The sequence below is a fragment of the Dermacentor silvarum genome, chromosome 6 (genome assembly GCF_013339745.2).
Source record: "Dermacentor silvarum isolate Dsil-2018 chromosome 6, BIME_Dsil_1.4, whole genome shotgun sequence".
Lineage (NCBI taxonomy): Eukaryota > Metazoa > Arthropoda > Arachnida > Ixodida > Ixodidae > Dermacentor > Dermacentor silvarum.
The window spans coordinates 98,486,539-98,510,476 of record NC_051159.1 but is presented as its reverse complement, the minus strand read 5'-3'; the positions used below and the strand labels follow the sequence as shown (position 1 = coordinate 98,510,476).

Here is a 23,938-nt window from a genome sequence, read left to right as displayed (position 1 = left end):
GTTCCATCCTGGCTACTGAATTTTTTTTTACAATGCGCCTGCGGTGTATATTACGCGCTTGCATGTTTTTATACAAAATTTTTCTATTGTGGGAGTGTATGAGACCACAAGCTTCTGGGATGGTTATCCCCTATTAAAATTATCGAGCTGCTTCATGCACAAGTTTTTTCGTATTGTGTCTATGGAAAAAAAAAAGGTCTATGGGGATTATTGTGAGGTGGGTGTAGGTGTATTTGTGGACAGGCTGTGGGGCATGCATTGTCAAACACGCTTACATTGGCACATTATCATATGCAATTTAAGAAAAAAGAAAGTCACCTCTTTTTTTTAGATCTTGCAAGAGCCACTCAGTCCTCAATGGACGAAAGCCCAATGAATAATATACACGGTCTATGTTAAGTGGAATTGGAATAAAAAAGGCATTTGCTCAGGTTTTCATCAGTAAACTGTGGTAGTGATGCTCTAATTCAAGATAGACGCCTGCCTTCGTCCCGCCTATTAAATTCCCATTTGAAAGAGTTTTTACATAGCTGATGTGCATTCTCATCTTAAGTTCTAGCCATGAACAGCCACTTTGCTCTATTGCATTGCATATCGCAAGCTTGCGCCGTTTCATTTCTTAATTTATATCGCGGCCACATTGAATTCGCGCAACGATGATTGAACGGTTTTCTGAGTGTGAATGGAAGCAGCGATAAGCATGAAATACATTTTCTGGTGCAGTCACTATTTTATTCTGATCGAGGGGTAGCACGTCGGCTAACACTTTCATTTTTTTATGCTCGGATGAACGGCTAGACCGGGCGAAACAAACTGTGCGCGAGAGGGTAACTTCAGTGGGCTTTGAGTGCTGCCCGATGGATCCGTGTTCACGTCATCCACGCCCTGCACAAGGAACCTTCATGTTAGCGAAGCCTGGTACACTCATCACTTTAATGTGAAATAACGATTTTTTTTCACGCTTTGAGATTTACTCACTCCACTATGAACGAAAATTTAGCGGAGGCAGAGGAATGCCAAGCCGCCGGCGCCGCTAAGCTGGGACCGCTGGCCGCGGCGCCCTCTATCTGCTCGCAGCAGAGCTACTCGGTGCGCCCGCGCGCGGCCGAACATAATCTGGACGCTCGCTCGCGCGCAGTGTCAACACCTAAATATTCTTCCACCGTGAGTGGGACACATAGAACTGCTGCCGACGCCGACCGCGTTTCCCCGCGTTCGCATCGAACGCACCCGGTGTCCGCGACTGCAGCCGATGCCTCTGGCGGCGGCTCGGCAGGTTTCGACCAGAGAACTGGACACTCGTCGCTTCCGAAAGACTGAAGCGAGAGCTAGAGAAGCTGAAACCAAGCGTCTTGCCTAACCTCCGCAGCAGCGCCGCTCGCTTCTCCGCCGTAGCTCTGCTTAGCTTCTCCCCACAGCCGCGCGGGGGTGAAGCTAGGCAATGACGTCACTCCGCGTCACCGAGGCGCAGAGACACACTTTTCCTCGTGAGTTTGTGCCGAGCACATGCGTCGTCCGAAGATCGTCACGCCCGAAGAAGAGGAGGGGCAACGCGAAAAGCGTCGCGCTACCACTAGAGTGCGACTCCGAAGACTTCGCACCGATCCAGAGTTTCCCCAGCAACGACACCTAAAGCCTAGAAAAGCCAAGCTAATAGCAAGGGCAAGTTAAAGCTAAGGGAGAATCAAGCTAAAGATAATGAGAAGGCCAAATTAAAGCTAACAGAGAACCAAGTTAAAGCTAAGAGATAACCAAGTTAAAGCTAATTAAAAGCCAAGTTAAAGCTAGAGAAGGCCCACCAGCTTCGCTGTTTGCTCAGACTTCGCACCACTAGTGTGAAGCTGCCCCCATTTTTTGTGTCTGTGTTTCACCATTTTCTGCCGCTACAAACCTCGAAGAAGGAACCAACTAGCTCAGTTAAACACCCCTTTTGACATTTCTCACCGCAGGGGCCGCTGCTGCTTGACGGCCTGCCTCCACAGGAGCTCCATCGGCGTCGGCGGGGACATTCGGCGAACCTGCGGCGGTGGAATAAAGTGGGCGCGGTGTGGTGAGCCAAAAGAAAAAATAATAGATATAGCTTAACCACCTTACAAGAAAACTAGATACAACGAAACGATGAGTATGACGAATAAAACAAGATTTCAAAGCTGTCCAAATTGTGGGCAAAGTTCGCCTCCGAATGGGGCTTCACCGCACAACGAAGCGCACTGCCATGAAGCAACAGTTGAGTCCACATCATTATTGCAGTGAAGCCGCATCTGCAAAAAAAAAAAAAAAGTGCGCGCTGTTGTAAAGTCACGCGTCGGGTTTTCCACTTGCGTTTCGCATTGCTAGGGAATCACATTCAAAGATCTAAATCAAATCATCGGGTCTAACGTTCTAAAGCGACGCATGGGTTATGAGAGACACGACCACCACCATTCTGGGCTGTGGATTAATGTCAACCACATGTTGTTGCATCTCAGTACATGAGCATTTTTGAGTTCCACCCCCCTCGGGAATCGAACTGTGCACTGCAGCAGAACGCCACAGAGACTGAGCCACGGCGGCGGGTTTGGCATCACATTTAACCCTCTTGAGTCGCTTATCTTCGTTTCTTTTTCGTTTTTTTTTTTCTTTTTTTCCCCGGCAGCCGTGCACAAGCGCACAAGAAACAATAAACTGCATATGCAATCGCATTACGTCAGCCGAGTCGTGTGGTGTCAGGTTTCGTGCAAGAAAAAAAATATTAAAGTTTCGCTGTCCATTGAATCCCCCCCCCCCCCCCCTTAAAAAAAAAGAAAGTAACAGACAAACCACAAAGAAATCACGGCTGTAACACGTGGAAAAATGATAGGTACTATATACACATTCTGGAATGTGCATAGAACCGTCTGGCCATATTACTCCAAGGGTTCGCAACTATGATGACGAAGCACGAGCACATCTAATATTGTATCGCTCGGTCATGACAGCAAGAATGCAGCACCGCCTCGGAAAGCAGCGGGAAATGAAATCGCAAGAAAAAGCACACGATGGCCTGCAGCTAGAACAAGCAAATAAGCTGTGATCCGGGCGCGTACGAACGAACGAACGAACGAACGAGCGATCGCCGGCGATGGGGCCCACAGGGCGATGGCATCGCTCCTGACAAAAAAAAGTCAGTTTCAATAAACGGTTTCAGTTTCGACAACGCCTATATATATATATATATATATATATATATATATATATATATATATATATATATATATATATATATATATATATATATATATATATGCAGGGTGTTTCAGCGAACACTTTCAAAAATTCTTAAAGGTTGCCTGCGGCAGATAGCACAATTCTAGTTCATGAGCTGGTCTACTCGCAGAGGCGGACATTACTTCCACAAGAAATTGAAATGCATAATCGAATAATTAACAAAAATTCACTAATTAAGTTTTAAACAAATTATCTGATGGCCCATATTGCAATTTACAAATTGTAGCCGTGGAGTTCGCAAGGCGGATCCACTTGGAACGAATTCTCGGGATGACACCAGTTTCGAGGTAATAATTCCCGAACTTTGCGAAGAAATGCATTGGCGTTCCAGTTAGGTTCTTAACAAAACGTCGCTTTTTGCATTGAAGCACAAAATTAACTGGAACCCCAATGCATCATCATCATCATCATCATCGTCAGCCTATTTTATGTCCACTGCAGGACGAAGGCCTCTCCCTGCGATCTCCAATTACCCCTGTCTTGCGCTAGCGTATTCCAACCTGCGCCTGCAAATTTCCTAACTTCATCATCCCATCTGGTTTTCTGCCGACCTCGACTGCGCTTCCCTTCTCTTGGTATCCATTCTGTAACCCTAATGGTCCACCGGTTATCCATTCTACGTATTACATGGCCTGCCCAGCTCCATTTCTTCCGCTTAATGTCAACTAGAATATCGGCTATCCCCGTTTGTTCTCTGATCCACACCGCTCTCTTCCTGTCTCTTAATGTTAGTTCTAAGATTTTTCGTTCCATCGCTCTTTGTGCGGTCCTTAACTTGTTCTCGAGCTTCTTTGTTAACCTCCAAGTTTCTGCCCCATATGTTAGCACCGGTAGAATTCAATGATTGTACACTTTTCTTTTCAACGACAGTGGTAAGCTCCCAGTTAGGATTTGGCAATGCCTGCCGTATGCACTCCAACCCAATTTTATTCTTCTGTAAATTTCTTTCTCGTGATCAGGGTCCCCTGTGAGTAATTGACCTAGATAAACGTACTCCTTTACAGACTCTAGAGGCTGACTGTCGATCCTGAATTCTTGTTCCCTTGCCAGGCTATTGAACATTATCTTTGTCTTCTGCATATTAATCTTCAACCCCACTCTTACACTTTCTCGGTTAAGGTCCTCACGCCAATGCATTTCTCCGCAAAGTTCGGGAATTAATATCTCGAAACTGGTGTCATCCTGAGAATTCGTTCCAAGTGGATCCGCCTTGCGAACTCTACGGCTACAATTTGTAAATTGCAATATGGGCCATCAGATAATTAGTTAAAAACTTAATTAGTGATTTTTTGTTAATTAGTCGATTATGCATTTCATTTTTATGTGCAAGTAATGTCCGCCTCTTCGAGTAGACCAGCTCATTAACTAGAATTGGGCTATCTGCCACAGGCAACCTTAAATAAATTTTGAAAGTGTTCGCTGAAACACCCTGTATACATATGGCATCCATTTCTCGAATCAAGCACTATCATCCACCTCTGTCTGAAACAGAATTAATTCACAGACCAACTTTTGTAACGATTCTTTGCAACTATACCCTATTGGATAATAATATACGGAGAAAATGTGGGCATGCCGTTCAGGTGACGGACGCCAAATGACCTCGTACGAAGGTTTGCCGCTTCAATGAATAAGCAGAACACGCGTTCAACGGGCTTGCTGTTTGCGATAAGTGCGTATACGCTGGCAAGAAACACATCCTTTTTATTACTGTTGAATTATTGCGACGTTATTCGGTGTGACTGCTTTTAGTGTTCTCGATTTAACGGAGTTCTCGATTTAACGAAAAAACTCTCTCTCGAGTCCCATCGACTTCGTTAAATCGAGGTTTATCTGTATTCGATATATACAAGATCAAGAAAAGAATATTTCTTTTTTTGTGTGAGGTTTCTTGCTTGTGTTCAACCAAACTACTGAGAGAATAAAAACAAAATATTGTACGGAAATTAGGGTATTATTTTGCAATGACTAGCTTGGACAATTTAAGACCAGGGATACACAACTTACGGCACGCGGCCGATTTAGTTAAAGAGGTTTAATGGCGCAAGATCAACTTGGGCTATGCTGCGCCATCCACAAGGTGTTAAAGTAGTATAAAGCAGCCACAAGTTGACTGATTTACTCTAAAGCTTTATCAAAGAGCTAGTATCGTCTAAAAAGTTCACACCGTTCCTCAGGGGCACAAGTGGATTATCTCCTCAAGGTAACGAGAGGTGTAATGGTATTTGAAATTTACACAATTCGCGAAATTATTTCTGTCCTTGTGTTGCGATATGTGGACATATAATTAAAGCATGCATCACTGCAGCCAATTCGTGGCATTTGTCGTATGTACGTTGTTCTTATTTCGTCAGTAAATTACGCGTGGTGGTGCACTATTCAAAGTCGACATAGTATATAAATCGTTCTCGGTGATGAAACGTCTTTCATTCGCAAAGCACAGGTTAGCCAGCTTGGGGCTTGATACTTGTGCTCGAGTCCCATCCGTGCAGTCATTTCGACACCACATAATGACGAATCGCTCCAAGGCTGCCTTCAATTGGCACTATTATTTTTGTGACGCTTCGGAGTGTGCCAAATATACGCAGCTATATTCGCCTTTTCGTTGTCTGACATCCCAAGGCGGCTTGGAACCAAGCAGAAACGGTACGTATGGATCTCACCTGGCCATTCAACAAAGCCCACGGCCGAGTGTAGATTGCTATATATACATGCTGTGCTGGTGCTGCAGTTAGCGCATGGTTACGTGATGAGAAAAACGACAATTTTGCCACCAAACATAATGAACGACATGAGCCGCAGGCGACGTCAAATACATTAAAACAAACCAATGACAAGTGTGGACGGGTATATATGATCTCTTCGTGGAAGCAGATAAGAAAAGCACACGGCCATGCGGGCGTATTGTCAAGTTACCAACGCCAAGGCCGCATTATTGGCGCAGCGTCCATAAATGAGTCGAACATGTGCTTTCCCAGGATGCTTGGATTGAGTGATCGAAAACTGTAGCGCCTAGGAAATGCGAACAGATTCAGACTTGTGTTAAGTGCCTTCGCATTACTTTTGAACCTTGACAAACTATATATATATATATGCGGCACATCGGGAGCAAGCGTCAGTCAAGGTTACTTGGGTAACATTGGCTCCAACGGCGTCCGTTCAAGCCTCACTAGCCGATACAAATAACACACGACGTACAAGACAAATAAAACATACAAATACATCGCCGCGTGTTACGGAGCTCGTAATGGAGAGACCGAAGCTTGGCGGGCAGATTTCTTGACATGACGCTAGCCCGACTAATATATAGGTACCATGATGCAGACGCTACCACTTCTCATCGATTGCACCCGTGAAAGCATCAATGTTTCCTGTCTATATCATGCACTTAAAGACAGAAATATGAATGACGTCCTTTTTCAATCATGTTTAACGTCAGTCTCCAATAGCATTTGATGTCATTCGGAGATAAGAAACAGAGTGACCACCTGATTCGCGAGCTTTTCTTGGCGGCGCCGGATAAGACTGTAGCTGCAGCTGCGCGACCTGCAGTGTTCACCGGAGCTAAAAGGTTTGCAGATGGAGCAACCCCTGCGTCGATAGGTTTTATAATAACCTTGTCAAAAAGTAAATAAGGAAACATACGTATATAGCTGAAAATACCTTGAAGTTGGCGTCACTATTCGTTAGCACGTACATCTGCAAATAGACGTTTTATTTTTTGATGACTTAACAAAACGCGCCCTTGGTCTTCCGAGTACCGACGTGACGTTACAAGACGTGCTGACGACAGCAACGAACGACACCAAGCAGCGTTTCCGCAAGCGAAAGACGCAACCCTTTCCAGTCAAGTGCGGCCCGAGAGAAGTTGGTTGAGGCTCACGCTTGTTTTTGAGTTGTACAGCCGTGATTCAGACTAGTGCGTCTTCTGTGTACGTTGCACGAGGGAAAATCTTGTACATTATAACTGACGACGACGACGACGACGACGATGATGATTTATGCAGTTTAATGGCACGAAGGCTATTATGGCCAGAGAGCGCCAAAACAATGATGATTGGTCGGCCCAAAGCCATGATAATAAAAAATTATCATGTATTAAAGCGGAATGAAAACGCTGATGCATTGCGTCTCGGTAAAAGAAACTAGAGTGCTATGTATTTTTTATAGAACAATCGATGACAAAAAGGAGCACTCACAGGCCCTTACTAGATTACTGTATATATAGGCAACAAGCTAGCATAATAGTGACCTATAATTCTTTAGAGAGCATTGTGAAGGCATAAAATATCCTTTCAAGAGCACGGCCGAGCCATGCGAGAAGGAAGGTGAGTGGAGTAGAGGTTGCATGCATGGGCGAGAATCCTCTGGAGCTGACACCATACAGCCGTGTTTACACGAGTTCGACGCTAACACATCGCATATCCTATAGCGCATTATAATAACACTCCGCATATGTGTGGAGGAGGCCGAACGCTCTCTCTCCTATCCCCTCCCCCATTGACGCGATGCGCTTGCCGTTTACATTCGCCAGTTTTCGACGAGCGGACAAATTCCCCATCTTAAACTTGAGAGGCGTAAATTCACGAAACACTTTGTTCGTAAGTGCCTTTCGCCACGTTGGGCGGCCGCCTCTGCTAACACGTGCAGCTTCAGAATTGGCTGCAATTTCCTCTTGCGGACTATTCTATAGCGTCAGGGATCTTTTGCGAACACGGACCGAGGATCGCAAAGGCAAAGAGGGGGAACAGCTAAAGCATGGGGCGAGCGGTGAGAACGTGTCGCAACAGCTTCGAATATTTGATTGATTGCTTTACAGCGGCAATGCTTCGAAGGTCATGTATGGCGTCATTCAGATTGTATCGCGAGATTAAGCGGGCTCTGCTAGCGCTAATTAGTTCGTGCTCTCAAATTAGTAAAGCTCAAGTAAGTTTCTTACAATTTTTTTTTTCTGCCAGAGCGCTGTGAAAAGGCCAGCTGAAAGCACGGTGAGCGTCTTAAGACCTTTAAATAATTTGTTTAGCACAGTCATTGCGCGTGAAGATATAATTTGTACTTCGCTGGAGATTTCAGCGCGCGCTAACTGCACATCAGTTAGCTAGGCGCCTTGCTGTCGCAGGCATGACGTATGTGCACATGCAGGTGATTATGCGGTATACGTACAATGCCGGCGCAGCGCCAGAGCTGATAGCGGCTTATCAGCTGGCCGGCCGAAAGAATATAATACGTGGATAATAATGCAAGCGTGAAACAAATAAGAGGAGTGGCGGGGCGCGACACGCTATTTGAAAGCACGTTGGTCGCCGCTCTGCATCGCAGAACGGCTTGTGTGCTGAAACACGATCGCGCTAGAATTTTTTTTTTACAACTAAATGGCCTTAAAGAATGATCATGGGCTCAATGACGCATCGACCGGGGGGGGGGGGGGGGATTCGGGGGTTGTAACCCCCCCCCCCTCCCTTTTGTTGAACCCCTTTTCTTTCCTTACGCATTTGAGTACTGCAACTAATACCTGTGTCACACGGGCATATTTGAGTACTGCAAACTAAGATGTAAGACGCGCAATCGTCTGCACACTCGCAAAAAACGCATTTTTTTTACAATTTCCCGTGAAAAAATCGAAATTAGTGCTGTTTAGATGGTATTGGCAAACTGCGCTACTGCATGGGCTTCAAGTACGCCACATGAACACATGACCATACATTTAGTAACTAGGAGGATTACTAAATGTATATTTCCAGCATAATATTTATTACTCAGTTGCTTTGAATCACGAGATGCCATTTGTCGTTCTAACTGAAAGCTTCTGTGAGTTAGCCGTACTATTGACAAAAAAAGTTTTAAGGTAAAGTTGTAATTATTATAACAATTTTTTTGCTCGTAAGAGCAGATACTAGCAAATCGTGTGGTTGGACGTATCAGCAGCGAAAGCAGCCGGCCAATAGGAGTCGGCACTTGTGAGGAAAAAAAAAAAAAAAAAAGCTTTGTGAAATTGGCTTCACCGTCATTGCGTACGAATTTTCATTTCTCTTTTGCCTTCGATTCTTGGGATCACGTTTGCGTAGCTGCGCAGATCTATAGGCATATACAAGCTACCGCAGAGTATTGGGCACGTATTTGGGTTAGGCTAAGCACTACCAAGTCATCCCCAGCATTTCCCGGAATTTATTGATTATTTGTCAATTAGCTTAATTATATTGTGTGCCACTATCAAGGCGCAAACCAAGAGGCGTGCTCCGGCAGTTGCGGCTGTGTTTGAGATTGCGCTCAAAGATTGGGAAGACAACATTCGGGAAAGGAGGGACCACGTGCGTTAGTGTTATCGCGCTTTTGATTGGCTGACGCGCCAGCCGTAGCTCCCGCTCCAGCGCTATTGTGAACCGGAGCGTAAGGGCTGGTAACATCGATAAAGGTATTCCTATATCACAGTCTACCAGCCGGCGGAAAAGGGCGCCTATTCATACGTTCGGCTCGGTTATCCCCAATCGAATATTCGAAAACACCGAATATACAATTCTCGAGCTCAATGCATGCTCCAGGAAGTTGGTGACACTGAACACACAGATATGCAAAATTTCCGAAAATTTTGAAAAGCAAGAGAAAAAACACACACAAGAAAGGTTTTCTTCTGAAAAGTTTGGAAACACTGGAAAAATATTCTGATCTTTCTTAGCACATAGAAATAAAAGACAGCAGACGTGGGTACATACAACGGCAACATTTCAACAATTAAATTTATATTATGGTGTTTTACGCGTCAAAACCACGATCTGATAATGAGGCACGCCGTATAGTAGAGGACACGGGATTAATCTTTGACCCTTTGGTGTTTTTAAACGTGCACATAACGCTTCGCATTTCGCCTCCATCAAAATGCGGCCGCCGGGGCGAGGATTTGAACCCCCGCCCTCGTACTTAGCAGCGCAACACCATAGCCGCCAAGCCACCACGGGGGTAAACGGCATGTTTCTAAAACTTATGGCAAGATGTAAACATTCCATAACAAGTAACCCACTTGTTTATTTGCTGCGAGATTCTTGGTAGCTTTCGGAATTCTCATCTACTATCCACGGAAGCTGCTCTTTTGTTCTCTTGGGAAGGGGAGACTGGCGTACACTGTCTTCACTGCACACACACACACACACACACACACCACCACACACACACACACACACACACACACACACACACACACACACGCACACACACACACGCACGCACGCACGCACGCACGCACGCACGCACGCACACGCACACACACACACACACACACACACACACACACACACACACACACACACACACACACACACTCACTCACTCACTCACACACACACACACTCACTCACTCACTCACTCACTCACTCACTCACTCACTCACTCACTCACTTACCCAATATGCTCAAGGCCTTGCAAAGCAACTTCATTAGTATCTCTGGGGATCATGCAGACATATTCTGAGAACGTTATAACTACGCATGTGTATACGTCCTGAGGATGTCCTCAGGATTTCATGGTGTTGTTTGAGGTGGATCATTCCGAATGGGAGCATTACTGGGGGCTGCCTTCTGTTATTTTTCAACAGTAAAAAGGTCATATTCTGTGTCTCGCCTTAAATTACGCATGTAGCAACAAAAGATTCCGAGATGCAGCACACCGCCACGATTAAATAATTTGCATAAACTGAATGGAATAATGTCGCCAAAATCTTTGTACTCACAAGGTTACGCAAACCTATATTTCGCATGGTTTACAATAATGAACTCCCGTTTTATTGGGCAAATTGGGATCCTTTGCTTTTTTTTTTCCTGCTTTTTATACCCTGAAAAAAAAAAAGAAAGCGAGAAAAATCTTTTCCCAAAAATCCTGTTTTTTTTTTTCAAGTCCTCATATCTCTACAGTGAAGTGATCACTTCCCGTAATGAACTTGTATTTTAAATCTCAAATATTCGCATAATATCTAACTTTCCTGAACGAACCGCGAGGACGTGGAGATATATGCCATTGACAATCGCGTGGAGCGCGTGCTATGACTGACAGTTAAAGCGAACTTACGTAAATGAATAGTACTCCCTGCTCGTCTAATTGCTGCAAGATTTGTATATATAAAATAGGTACCTTCTATAAAGCAGCATATCTAAGAGCCGCGCATCGATAATGCACCAAACAGACCAGCTATCGACACAACATTTTCACATAAAAAATATAATTAGTAAGAGGGGCTCCTACACCGAGAATAACCTCAAGAGCTGCGCTAGCATGTATGGTTGGTTATCGTTTTTATATATGTCAATTTTTTGTTAGCTCGATGCTTTTAAAACTTTCAGGGTCAATGCACATGCACATAACATCAGCGCAAGGCGTCATTTTATGCATGCTATAAACTGACATCTAGTGCCGCAGTTACATATGTCGGCTGTTTTCTTTTTTAAGCTGCACTGAATATTTAAAAGTAGTGCGATGCAAATCACGATAACGTTATTGTCACCATGCAAGCGTCCGGATTATCAGTTCTTAAATAAGAAATTTGCGTACTTATGTACATAATTAACAAAGTTACGTTAATCACATTTTTAATAATTTATCTTACGTGGGAAAAAGAATGTGCGCAGCTTGTAGACTATCCTCGACATTATCTAGCTGAGCGAAGAAATTTTCCTTAAACAAGCGCAGATTCTGATTTCAAGTAGACGCCATTTTTCTCGATTACTCAAAAGGTTTCCATCGTGTTCCTCACTATTGCAGAAACTGCATGACGCAACTTAACATACACCATAACGTCGTGGCATGGATTAAAGAGTTCCTTTCACTTAGAACATAATTTACAGCTATTAACAGCTATAATTTCTCCTCTGTAGGTGTAACATCAGGTGTTCTTCAGGGTATAGTGTTCTAGGTCCATTGCTTTTTCTAATTTATATTACTGACTTGCCTAATTGTGTTTCTTCACGTACTAGACTTGTCGCCGACGATTGCGTAGTATATATACCAACCGATAACTCGTAATACTGATCGTGAAATCCTGATATCTCATAGTAACACTATTAGCTGTGCTAATAGTGCAGAACCATGCTGTGCTGTACCAAGGTCAGACAAACCTAACTCATAACAATGAATCCTTGCAGACCCGTGCTGTGCGCTTTATATTTTCTGATTACTCATGTCACTCAACAATGATGGCTCTGAGAAGTCGAGTTCAGCTATAAAGCTTATCACATCGTAACACATATAATCGCGCGTTTTTAACTCTTTCACAAGCATTACCATCATTAAATTCTTCACGATGATTTCTTTCAGTCTCCTGCAGCCATTTTCCCACGCCGCGATCACCCGTGCAAAGTTAAGCGCCCAACATGCCACTCCGATCGTTTTGCAAGTTGATTCATACCACGCACTATATAGTGGATTGGAATAACCTGCCATCGCACATCGCTACTGAAACTAACATCAGCAAGCTCCAGGAGCTACTGCACACTGAGCATGCGGACAGACATTTGCTTTTTTTCGTTCGTTTTTTTTTTCACCATTAGTACGTATTCGCCAAAATTCATTTTGAAAATTCATTTTTAATTAATTTTGTTCTATAGTTTCCTTATGCAGGAAACCAAAGGGTCCCGGATAAAAGGTGCTTCCTTGCACCTGACTGGGTCCGGGGCCCTATACAAACTGTACACGGAGGAAAACAGCGTTATACAAATCAAGAACATGTTTTGAACATCAAGAACATGAGGGTGTACAAGACAGTGTAGGCCAGCCTCCCCTTCCTAAGAGAACAAAAGAACAAATCAAGCATGCCATTTTGATCCTCCTTAGCGACAATTTACTTTTTCTGCCTATTCTTCTGGTTATTCCGTTTTGTGATCCATGGATAATATATATGCTTTGTACTAATTTTCAATGTATTGTAACTTGAATTCAATGAATATGTATTGTATCATTTTTCTTATTTATTTTGTGTTATGCTTGTAGTACGCTTTTCTTTGTGAACGTTTATCTTTTATTATTTTTATTGTTGATTAATACGCAGTGTTTACAATAATGTCACGATTTCAATATAATATATTTACTAATTGTTGTAATACTCATGTTTATGGGTCCATTGTTTTCTTTGCTTTTTTTTTGCAATTTTTGTATTCTTATGTATACGACATTGCATTGCTTATTCTTATGCGAACTGTACCTTTTGTTTTATACTCTATAATAAGCACGTCACCTCTGCAATTGTTTTTGTGTAATCATCCAGCGTACGCAGGAAATCACGAGTATCCATTATTATTATGCCAATTAGTCGTGTATGTATAGACCTTTTCATCGGGCGAGGAGGAAAGGGCACGTGACGAGCCTTTCTTCCTCTCTGGCTTGTGCTAGTCGGCGCGGTGCGGCTTGAATGTGTTGCCGGTTGCGCGCTGCGGAACGATTTGGAGGCGTTTTAGCTAGTTCTGAGTGCAATTTACGGGATGTCAGTTTTTACGAGGTCGTCGAACAACCACTGTGTAGCCTTTAGATGCGGCAGTAGCTACAGTATCTGGAAATTTCTCTTGGATTTGCAAAAATGCGACGCGCATCATCAGCCGCGGTGTGTGCATGTGTTGTGAACTATGTTGGATGTATCGGTTTTCACTCGACGAAGAGTTGTTGTAAAACAATTCCATCAGCCACCGGCATCGTTCTCACACATTTTAAGTCTAGTAGACTTCAAATCACTATCTCTGCGTTAGCCTCCTGCAAGAGGCCGAAGGCTTTGCTCAACACAGCGAGCACTGCGGTTGGCAAACCAACATGTTAAACACAAGCTTCGTGCTTCGATCGGCATTGTCTTTTTGCCCTGTAAGGCACAATATACAAAGGGGATCGCTTAAACAGAATCCAACAGCTATTTGTAAGGACACAATTTCCGTAAGATGGGTGAATGCGTCGTAGATGACTGAACTTACGAGACTGAAAAAAGAAAAAAAAAAGAGTTCATATGTCCTCCTTTTTCGGCAAAATAACACAGAACACGGGATAACGACACAATAATACTTCGCATGGTCATGCCGCATGCTTGGACCACTTGGACCATGCGCTATATAAAACAAACAGATCTATAACACAGCATTTAGTACTGCCTCGGACGCTCGCGAAGTCTGCAGCTGGTCGTTCGACCACTCGAAAAGTGTGATTCACACTGTACGGTATGCGATTATTATTAACCAAACTATTTTATTTGTGGGAGGAAACCTTGCCCAGCAAACAAGGCAGTCGCCCAATGTATCTACAGGTAACTTGAACGCTTGTCAAAGTAAACAGCACGACTTATTCTCCAGCAGAACGGTACCCACGCTGTTAGGATCGTCAAATGTTTCGTAACTACTCGTTGCAGCTAAGCCGGAGCATAGAATTACAGTGCTGAGAATGCTGCAGTAAGGTAACATTCGTGAAACGAATTTTCAGAAATACCTAACTGATATCCGAGGCATATTTCAGCCTCAAACAAAAGCGCGCACCTCGTGCTGGGGTGCTCCGTCCGCCCTAACGCCAGCAGAAACTCCAGTCGCTTAATTACTTCACACTTAAATTCCTTCACTACGCCTCACAGGATCATTCCCCACGTAGAATACGCCATTTCATGCTAAATAGACCGCGCGAGAGCAAAAACATACACCAGAAACTGCCGACAAGCGTATACCGTAGCATACAACACGGGCGTTCGGACAAGCCAGCATGCCAACTGCCCATAGATGGCGCCACTGCCTACGCAATGGCGGCACCCATGAAAAAAAGAAACGGTCTATATTATTGCGATAGCAATTATATGGACACTTCAACCGGATTTCTGCCGTCGGCGTCGCCGTCGTCGTCGCCATGAGGTTCCGTATAGATTCCAAGGGCGATAAAATCGTCGCCGCGCGCCGTATGCGCGAGCGAAAGCGTGCGGGGGACGCGCGCTATCACGGAGGGCGAACTTTCCCGCGCGCTATCACGGAGAGCGAACGCACGGCGGAAAGCAAACGCGACCGTCGCGCGAAAGGCCGTGGGGGTATGGGAGGGAGGGAGGCGGGGCGGCGCTATGCTCCGGCACCAAAGGCGTATCTTGCCACTCAATCTCCCACGCGAAAGCAAGAAAGCGGGAAGGCAGCGCGGGAAGGAGAGGGGGGGCAGCTTCTCCTCTGCCAACAACTTATTGTCCTCTGCACAACTCCTCAGCACTTTGCCCTGCGTTGGCGGTCGCCCGCACCGTCTCTTACCTCCACACGGCTCTGACCTTTGTATGCGCTGTGCATTCGCCGCTCAGTTTCCGTTGAAGCGATAGACCGCGCGAGCCTTCGCCCCGGCGGCTGCGCTTGCTGCCAGCGTTTTGACAGTCGTTGTCTGCGGTCATTCAGTGCGATCTATTCATGTTTGCTTGTGCGCGCTGACACCACGATTGTTAATTCAGTTAGTAAGCGAATGTGTCCAAGTTTATGCAGCCGATGAAACCACTTCGCCTTTCGGGCGAAACTGCGACATTTCTTATGCACCCATTATGCTTCCTGTTTGCCTTTTTTGTGATTCCCCCCTTACCCAACGCCTTTCACGAGGCCTGTAAGGACTTTTTAAATAAACAAATATTGTGTTAGCCCCCTCTGCCCCCCCCCCTCTTCGTAGCACACTAAGAGGGCCTTTAGGGGTATTTTTGAAAAAAAAAACAGAGTTTCTCACTATAACACCTAGAGGGTAAACTGGCGCCACCGTCTATGCGAGTTTCTTAACGGGCGCCGTGCCCTCAAGGGAATGACGGGATATGTGTCTGCGAGGCTTGTGCTGGCTGGTGTTGAACGAGGATTCGTCTAAAACGTGAATATGGCTACACATATAATGCGTTCTTAAAGTAAAATCTACATAAAAGGCTTTCATTCACTCATATTACATCTCTCAATAAAGTTTACTCACCTACAATGCAGAATAAAGCGAAGAAACGCAAGAACAGACGACAAGTTGTTCCAAAGCGAGCGAGAATCTTGTCGTCTGCCCTCCAACTTTAGCGGCCAGCTGATACTTTTTACGTTTCATATAATTGTGCAACCAATAGTAAATCCTCAAAATTAAACAAAACATGTTTTTGTGTAATAATAAAGCTAAAACAGTTTTTACGTGCTGTTTTAGCAGGAAATGAATCATTGTGACAGACTAGCCAGGCGCGTCTTCAAGGCGTTCTGGCTCTCCAAGAACAATGCCAATCCGCATCCACAATATACCGGTATTCCCATGCATACCACAGCGCAGCAGCGCCACATTTCCCTCTAGGTTTTATAGTGTAAAACTCTACGTAAAAAAGAAATACGCGAACAAATTTTTCACATTATAAGGCTCTCTGAAAGCGAGATTGCGAGAAAAGAGCGCCCATGACGTCGACCTCACCACCCCCCGAATTTCGTCACATTGACATTGTCACCAATGGCATGGCCCCGCGTGCCGGTACCTTACCGGGCGGCCCACTTTACTTTTTATTGCGATAGCAATCATATAGACACTCCAGGCAAACCTGCTGTCTTCGGCGGCGGCGTCTCCGTGAGGTTCGTTGTAAAGTCCAAGTGCGATAAGATCGCGCCCCGCGCGCAGTTTGCTGCGGGTGTTAGGGAAAGCGGTAGACGGTGAATTAAAAAGGATAGTGGCTTGATGCGCGCCGTCCTCCCGCGTGCCCGATATTGGACACGTGATCACGTGATAAAACCCGCGCTAAGGCTTGGGGGGTGGGTGGGGGTGGGGGGGGGAGGGGTGAGCGCTCGGTAACATTATCAAGCGTGCGTTAGGGAGAAGGGAAGAGGTAGGCAGCTGAGCCAACGCCCGTTAAATCGTAAAACAAACCCAATTTCGTAAACGTTACAGAAATTCCGAAGAGTTGGCAGGTATGTTAATGCAGCATATCGCCCACGTGTTCATCTGATTTCCACATGTCCAGCCTTTTCTTCTTTTTTTTTTTTTCTCGCATACAGCCAGAAGTTGGGATGACCGTATCGCCTTGATCACCGACATTCATGTTTCGAGACTATACCATCGATGAATATCAATTATCAAGCCATGCCACTAATCATCTCGTATACCGTTGGGTGGCTCTCGTGGGGGCTATGGAGTGTTGGCTCGGAGTGCGGGCGCTTGGTTGCTAACTTGGAGCTTAACCTGCCTTTCATTGCTTTTCAAGTACTACTAAGCTCTACAACATCATTCCAACATCTCATCTAACATCAGTTGGACATATTGCCTCGCCATTTTTCTTTTTCAATTGGCTTTCTATATCGAATTGGCATTTGGGTTTTTATATCCCGCCCTCTTTAAATTTTGATTGGCTTTAGCCTGCCATTGCTCTGGTAGTGCGGCTTTCCCTCACCTTTATTTAGGTTATTTTCATTATGGAAGGTTCAAAATCTTGCTGTTCCCATATAACCACCCATCGTGTAATGTCCTTATTACGGGACCTTTGAGGTACAAGAAATGTATGATCAATAAGCAAGTAACACGAGACCACGTGCTCAGCTGTATACAAGGCCGGCTATACAATGAGCGCGCGACAGGTATATACATCCCGTAGGCCTATACATACAACAGAACTGACAAACGGGCTAGATGGTAATGATTCATTATGAGCACTGTAGCGCAAGATAAGACGAGGACAAGGAAGAAAGCGCCCATCCTGTTTCCTTCCATGTCCATCGTGTTACCTTGTGCAACCGTATACTCATAATGAATAGCCCTATCTACAGTCCGGTAGAAACGGCCTCATTACGATATATTAGCTGCTCCGCGGATAAAGCAAGCTGAAGCACTTCCTGCTAACGTAGCCATTATTTTTCGTTACCTTAATTCAAAAGAATGGAAAATGAGAGAATAGAATATGAGATAAGAGGATTGTATAAAGAGGTTGTCGATAAAGAGATAATACGAGAAACGGCACAAGTTCAGAAAATCAAGAACAAGGCCGCTTCGAAAAGTATATATATATATATATATATATATATATATATATATATATATACAGTATAGGTTGTCGCCATATTTGCGGGAACCTTTAACATGATGACAGGATACGGATGACGAAACTGCCGCCACGCGTTAGTTACGCTGTGACGTGAATGTCCCTAGCGGCATAAGCGTCATTGACGTACGAACTTTGCCACATGAATGTTACGTCTTGGGGGTGCAACCCCTGCGGCTAGCAGCAGAGCTATAGCGCTTACAACCTAGTCTGTGGTTAAGATTGGTAAGCGCCAGTGTAGGCCGGGCATCTCCTTAGAACTGCGTAATGACGGTATATATATGATTGCGCTTAGTAAACTCATTGGGCAGGGTGGTAAAAGCAGGGACGCCATGCTTTCATACGCAAACCCACCTACCCCTCTTCCAAGATTTAGAACTGCACGCCTTCGTTTACCCGATGTGGCGCAACTCCGGACGAGAGCGCGCGCGCTCTTTCACCGCATGCCGACACCGACACCAATCTCCTCAGAATATACGCGTAGTAAAACGACGCGACTGCTAATATATATATATATATATATATATATATATATATATATATATATATATCAGAAAGAAACTTTCAGACGTCTACTGAGAGTGAGCAGGTATCTGACATACATTATATAAATTGTTAATGAAACGTGAAGCAACAAGGACACAGAGACAAAAGTTGACGATTTAAAAGAGGACGAAATCAGCCCCGCCGCTCGTATAGCGACAAACAAATTTCGAGCACGTCGCGCAAACACTCTTAACTTGTGTACCAAGCGACGCTGAAAAAATCTGGCACACATTCAAGATGGAGTAAATAAAACGTAAAACAGCAACACTATAAGCACGACAAAAAGACAAGAGGCGACGAAAACAACAGCAAAGAAAGAAAGAAAGAAAGAAAGAAAGAAAGAAAGAAAGAAAGAAAGAAAGAAAGAAGAAAGAAAGAAAGAAAGAAAGAAAGAAAGAAAGAAAGGGAAAGAAAACGCAACGAGTCCACTCGCACAAGCAGATTTGGAAGGCACATCACACAGAAGCTAAACTATCAGCGGATGGGATCGCAACCGGTCTAAACTAACTCACCGCCACCCTCCCGGGTCAGATAGGAGCCCGAGTGGAAAGCCGAGGCGCAGCATCCCATGACACAGGTCCCCCCGCGGCAATCAGGGACGACGATGCCGCCGGCGCCGCGCCCCGGGTATCAACGCGCGCAGAAAACCCAGATGGGCCGTGAAGTCCTCGCACTTGAGGACAGGCGCTCACCCAGACAACCGCCGGGGAAACGAGCACGAAAACAAGCAGCAACACACGCACGGTGATGACCCACTATGACGGGACACTCGCAAGACAGACAAGTAGGCAGCAAACAAGAAGACGCGAGAGTAAGCTCCACCAGATGTCAAGGGGCACCACGTCCAACCAAGTCGCGCAAAGCACCGTCACCGACAAGAGAGAGGAATAATGAGAACAAAAGAGGCAGAACAGTTGTAACGCGCGCGCGAACCGCGGTCGGCCGAGCGCTGGGTGTCGGGTCCTCCTTCGAGCAACGGAACTGGCAGGGCGCGGAACACTACTTAGGAGACGAGAGTCGCAGCAGCTATCAGCTATCCTAGAGGGCTTTGCGGGGTGGAAAGATAGAGGGAGAGGAGTTAGAGGAGGAGAACCGAGCGTGAGAAAGGAGGCGAAGAAACGATGAGAGCTCAAGGGAAGAGAGCGAATAAAAAAAAAAAAAACAGAAAGCTTAAACGCACGCACGCACAACGGCGTCGTCGCCGGGAGAGTCAATGTCAAGAGGCACTCGGAGACGTCAAGAGGCGGCAGACGGCATTAATAAAAGCCGAGGCTTCCAATTTCGCCCGACGGCCGCACGTGCCACGTTTGAGCGAGCGCGCGACCCCGAAAAGACGGTTTTCGGGACCCGTGCTCCACGCCCCCGGGGCGCCATGTTGGCCTCCGACGTGAGCGCGCGGCGACCGAAGCGAACTCGCAGAAGTCAGCAAAGCCGCCGGCTTAGGGCCGCAGTTCAGCCTCACAGAACTTCGCGAGAGGAAGAGAGAGAAGGAGAGAAAGAAGGGCTGCGTGTAATAAACACTCGAGGTATAGACGAAGAAGCAATTAAAACAAAAGCAGAAAGTCAAGATGAGAAGAAGCGGGGAGGCTAAAAATAGGGTCGCCAAGCTCGCGGGCCCGCTGCGCAGGCTTCTTCGTTCGGCGTGTGGTTCCCGAACGCAGCAGCCGCACCAGCAGCCTGTGTGCCGCTTGCCGTCCCTGGACAAGCTCAAGGCGGGCCGAACGGTCGGGGAGGGCGGCAGAAAGGCCCAGCCGACGACGTCGTTCGGAGAGGAACAAACTGCGCGCGGGTGGGCGGGAGGCCTCCCAATGTGTACACAAGTTCCGGCCACGGCTTTGGGGCGCTCCATTTCGACGTCGCAGACCATGCCGCAAACCCGTCGAGCGCCACACAAGCCTTCAGCGCACTCCGTCTTTCTCTGGTTCCCTCAGAACCTGCCTTCCCAGGCGGCGTCCCATTTCTACCCGTCGAAGGCAAGCGGACGGTGCATGCGGCCCGACAACAACGGTGGTCCTGAGAGGCTCTTGATCTGCTGAGTGAAGAGGAGCGTGCCGAGGCCTTTTTCGGTGATGACAGGCTTATACGCGGCTTGCAACAATGTCGTCGCGATTGCCATGTGTTGGAGAACCACTAAGCACATCGAAAAGCTGTTGACCAGATTCACGGACGTCGACCCCTTGATGTGACATTCACAGAGACCGCAGCGCTTCTGTTGACCCGAAACGACTGCAGTGAAGGGCACATGGAAACCTGCGGTGACGTCACATGCAATCCATTCGTATATACAAATGTGAGCACGCCTTCTACCCTCCCCCCAATGCCTGCCCCGTTAAGGATGCTTACAGGTAAACAGTACAGGCTGCGAGAACATTGGTGTACACGTTCTCCGGTATGGGCAACATGCACTGAAGCGTCGCTTGTCAACAGCAGCCCCGTCTAGCGAGCGGAGAGAGCTGTTTTCAGTAGCACCACACACTGCAGTTTCACTTCAGGCTACCCGCTATAGAACGTGGAAGTGCATGCCCCGCACTGCAACTTGGTCGGGCTGAAAGCAAGCGTTTATACAGAAGCGCCACGTCGGTGCACAATAAAACAGCGGTAGCGTCTCTTGGCCACCGCTGGTTCCGTATAGACCCTACAGCATTCCCTGCCATGTTTCCTTTCCGGAAAGGAGCTCAGTTCAACTGAACCTGTTCATAGCCTCCTATATATGACCTGTTACGCAAACGACACGTGACGTCTCTCCTCCGCCTCGTCACTGCTGCACGCAATTACGAGCTCGAGGCGGCGCGTGGTGCTCATGATCGCGTGGCGCGACGCCGACAAACAAATCTTGTGCGCGCGCACATCTGTGCGGAAGAGAAACCCCGCGCAGATAACGCGCCGGCGGCTCCCGTCACGTTCATGCGTGACCGGCGCTGCTCGGGCTAATTAGAAGCGGCACGCGGTCGTAGCATGCGCCGCGGTGAAAGAGAATCTCTTGACCCGCGTCACTCGGTGAAAAGTGTATACCGAGCCTGGCAAATGCGTTGGTCACCTCGTCGGCACGCGCTTCGACACGGATGGCTCGCGTGCTTTGCGACCAAAGTGCCGCTGTTGTAACAGAAACTATAGCTATTTATGAGCCCTTCGCGGCAGCCATCTAGGTATGACAATGGGGCGTATTTATCGACTAATGACATTGTATAGCGGCCGAACAGCCTAACGATCGCGCATTTCCTTTTGTAATAAATCGATCAATCAACAAAGCAAACGAATTAAAACTGTACCGTTCTATAAGCTGCGCAGTGCGCAAAGAGCGTATGAGGGACGCCGTAGTGCGAGCCTCTGGATAAACTCGAACACGGGACCTCATGCTTTAACGATGCCATAGCCACTGAGCCACGACGGTGGGTGCGTTTTCCGAAAATCCAGTTCCGGTACATATATCCAACCGCATCCCCATTGTAAGTTACAGCTCCAATCAATCAATCAATCAACAATCAATCAATTTCAAGGCGCTGCAGATTCCATTGAACGAAGTTCAAGGTAGTAGCTAGACGAAGGTTTCTGCGTTTTTTAATGAGTCCTCATAATTTCATAGCCATTAAACGCGTTTCCTGGACAGTCAGTCATTCCCCGTTTTTGAATTAAAAAAATTGAATGATCTCCTTAAAGCACATGCACAATTTACTTTTGGCTGCATACGTTAGCGAGAAAGAACAAAAAAGTATTTTTGGCCACATCAGACGGAGCGTGGCACGTCGGACATCCCTTTAGGCATGGCAGTATAAGTTGGTCTTGCGTAGCAATTTACTCAGCACAATGGAATGAAATCGTGTCACAGTGTATAAACAGGCGCTTTCCCGCCATTTTAAAGCCTGCTTTCGTTTTTTTTTTCTTGCCTCCACTGAACAGAACTGAAAAAAAAAAACAGTGCATACACAGATGTGTGCACCGTGACTCAAGCGAGCATCCTACGAGAGCCGTCACCGGAAAAAAATTTTGACCACCTGAGCTTCTTTACATAAAGTGCACTCAAATCTCGATACGTGAACATAGTGCGCACGCACGCACGCACGCACGCACGCACGCACGCACGCACCCACACCCACACACACACACACACACACACACACACACACACACACACACACACACACACACACCCGTGTTGCCCCGCTCGTACAACGCGCGGCACAATAGCGTTTGTGCGATGAACAGAAACGGCGACTCGATCCACACGCGCAACCCGTTGCATATATATATATATATATATATATATATATATATATATATATATATATATGAACACGGCGTACGTGGAAACGCGTTATTTGCTTTCCAAACGTTTCGGTTGGTGGGCCAGCCTTCGTCAGAGTGGCAGGAAGTATACATCCTTTTTAAGCCACATCTAAAATGTTGCTGCACATGCGCAAAAACACTTTGACAATGATAAGATATGGTTGTGGATGCCGAAAACACAAACTGCAAGCTTACACGACGTGCGAAATAATGACTAGCGCGACGTGCAACACTAATCACCATAAAAACCTAGCGCTTGTGAAAACGTAAAAAAAAGCAGGCTTCTCCTTACAAAGCCTCATAGTGCAAAGAAGCCAGCTTTAAAAGCGTCTGCTACATGTGTGCAGACATTCGTAGTATAGTAGTGAGGCTCCGTTGCTTGAAAATAAATATTAAGAAGTAGGCAAGTGACCATCACTCGCGACTATAGGCGAGTGGCTACGGCGCTTCTAAACACGAGGTCGAGCGTTCGATACCCAGCTGCGACAACCGCATTTCGATGGGATGAAATAAAAAAAAAATGTTCGTGCACTTCGATTCAGGCGCACGTGATAGAACCCCACGTAACCAAAATGAAACTGGGCCGCTCCAGAAAGACGTCCCTCAATAGGCCAAGCGTTGCTTCCGGGCGTAATAAACAAATTCCTTCGTTCATTCACCAACTACACGCGAACGCAAATTCAGCACAAACGGCTACACCTACACAGCTTAGCCGCTGTTATGTGTTTGCAACAAACGAAAGCACAAGCAGAACAAGGTACAAACAAAGAATACAAATAAAACAGACGAAGGTATACTCAATCGGAAGATCCCGCGTTACTGTGGGTCGTAATTGACATTTCACTTCGCCTGTATTGCCGTCGTCCAGCA

The 23,938-nt window shown here is 46.1% G+C and overlaps 1 protein-coding gene across 1 annotated transcript in view; it reads right to left on the bottom strand.

The window, feature by feature from the left end:
• LOC119455743 (neurofilament heavy polypeptide-like) overlaps positions 1-19,413 on the bottom strand; it is a 30,233-nt gene extending 10,820 nt beyond the window's left edge. Inside the window, 2 exon segments of the mRNA XM_049669233.1 lie at positions 1,945-2,018; positions 19,297-19,413. Of these exon segments, the coding sequence (XP_049525190.1) occupies positions 1,945-2,018; positions 19,297-19,354 (132 nt within the window). The 5' untranslated portion in view covers positions 19,355-19,413.
• Between the last annotated feature and the right edge of the window lie 4,525 nt (positions 19,414-23,938).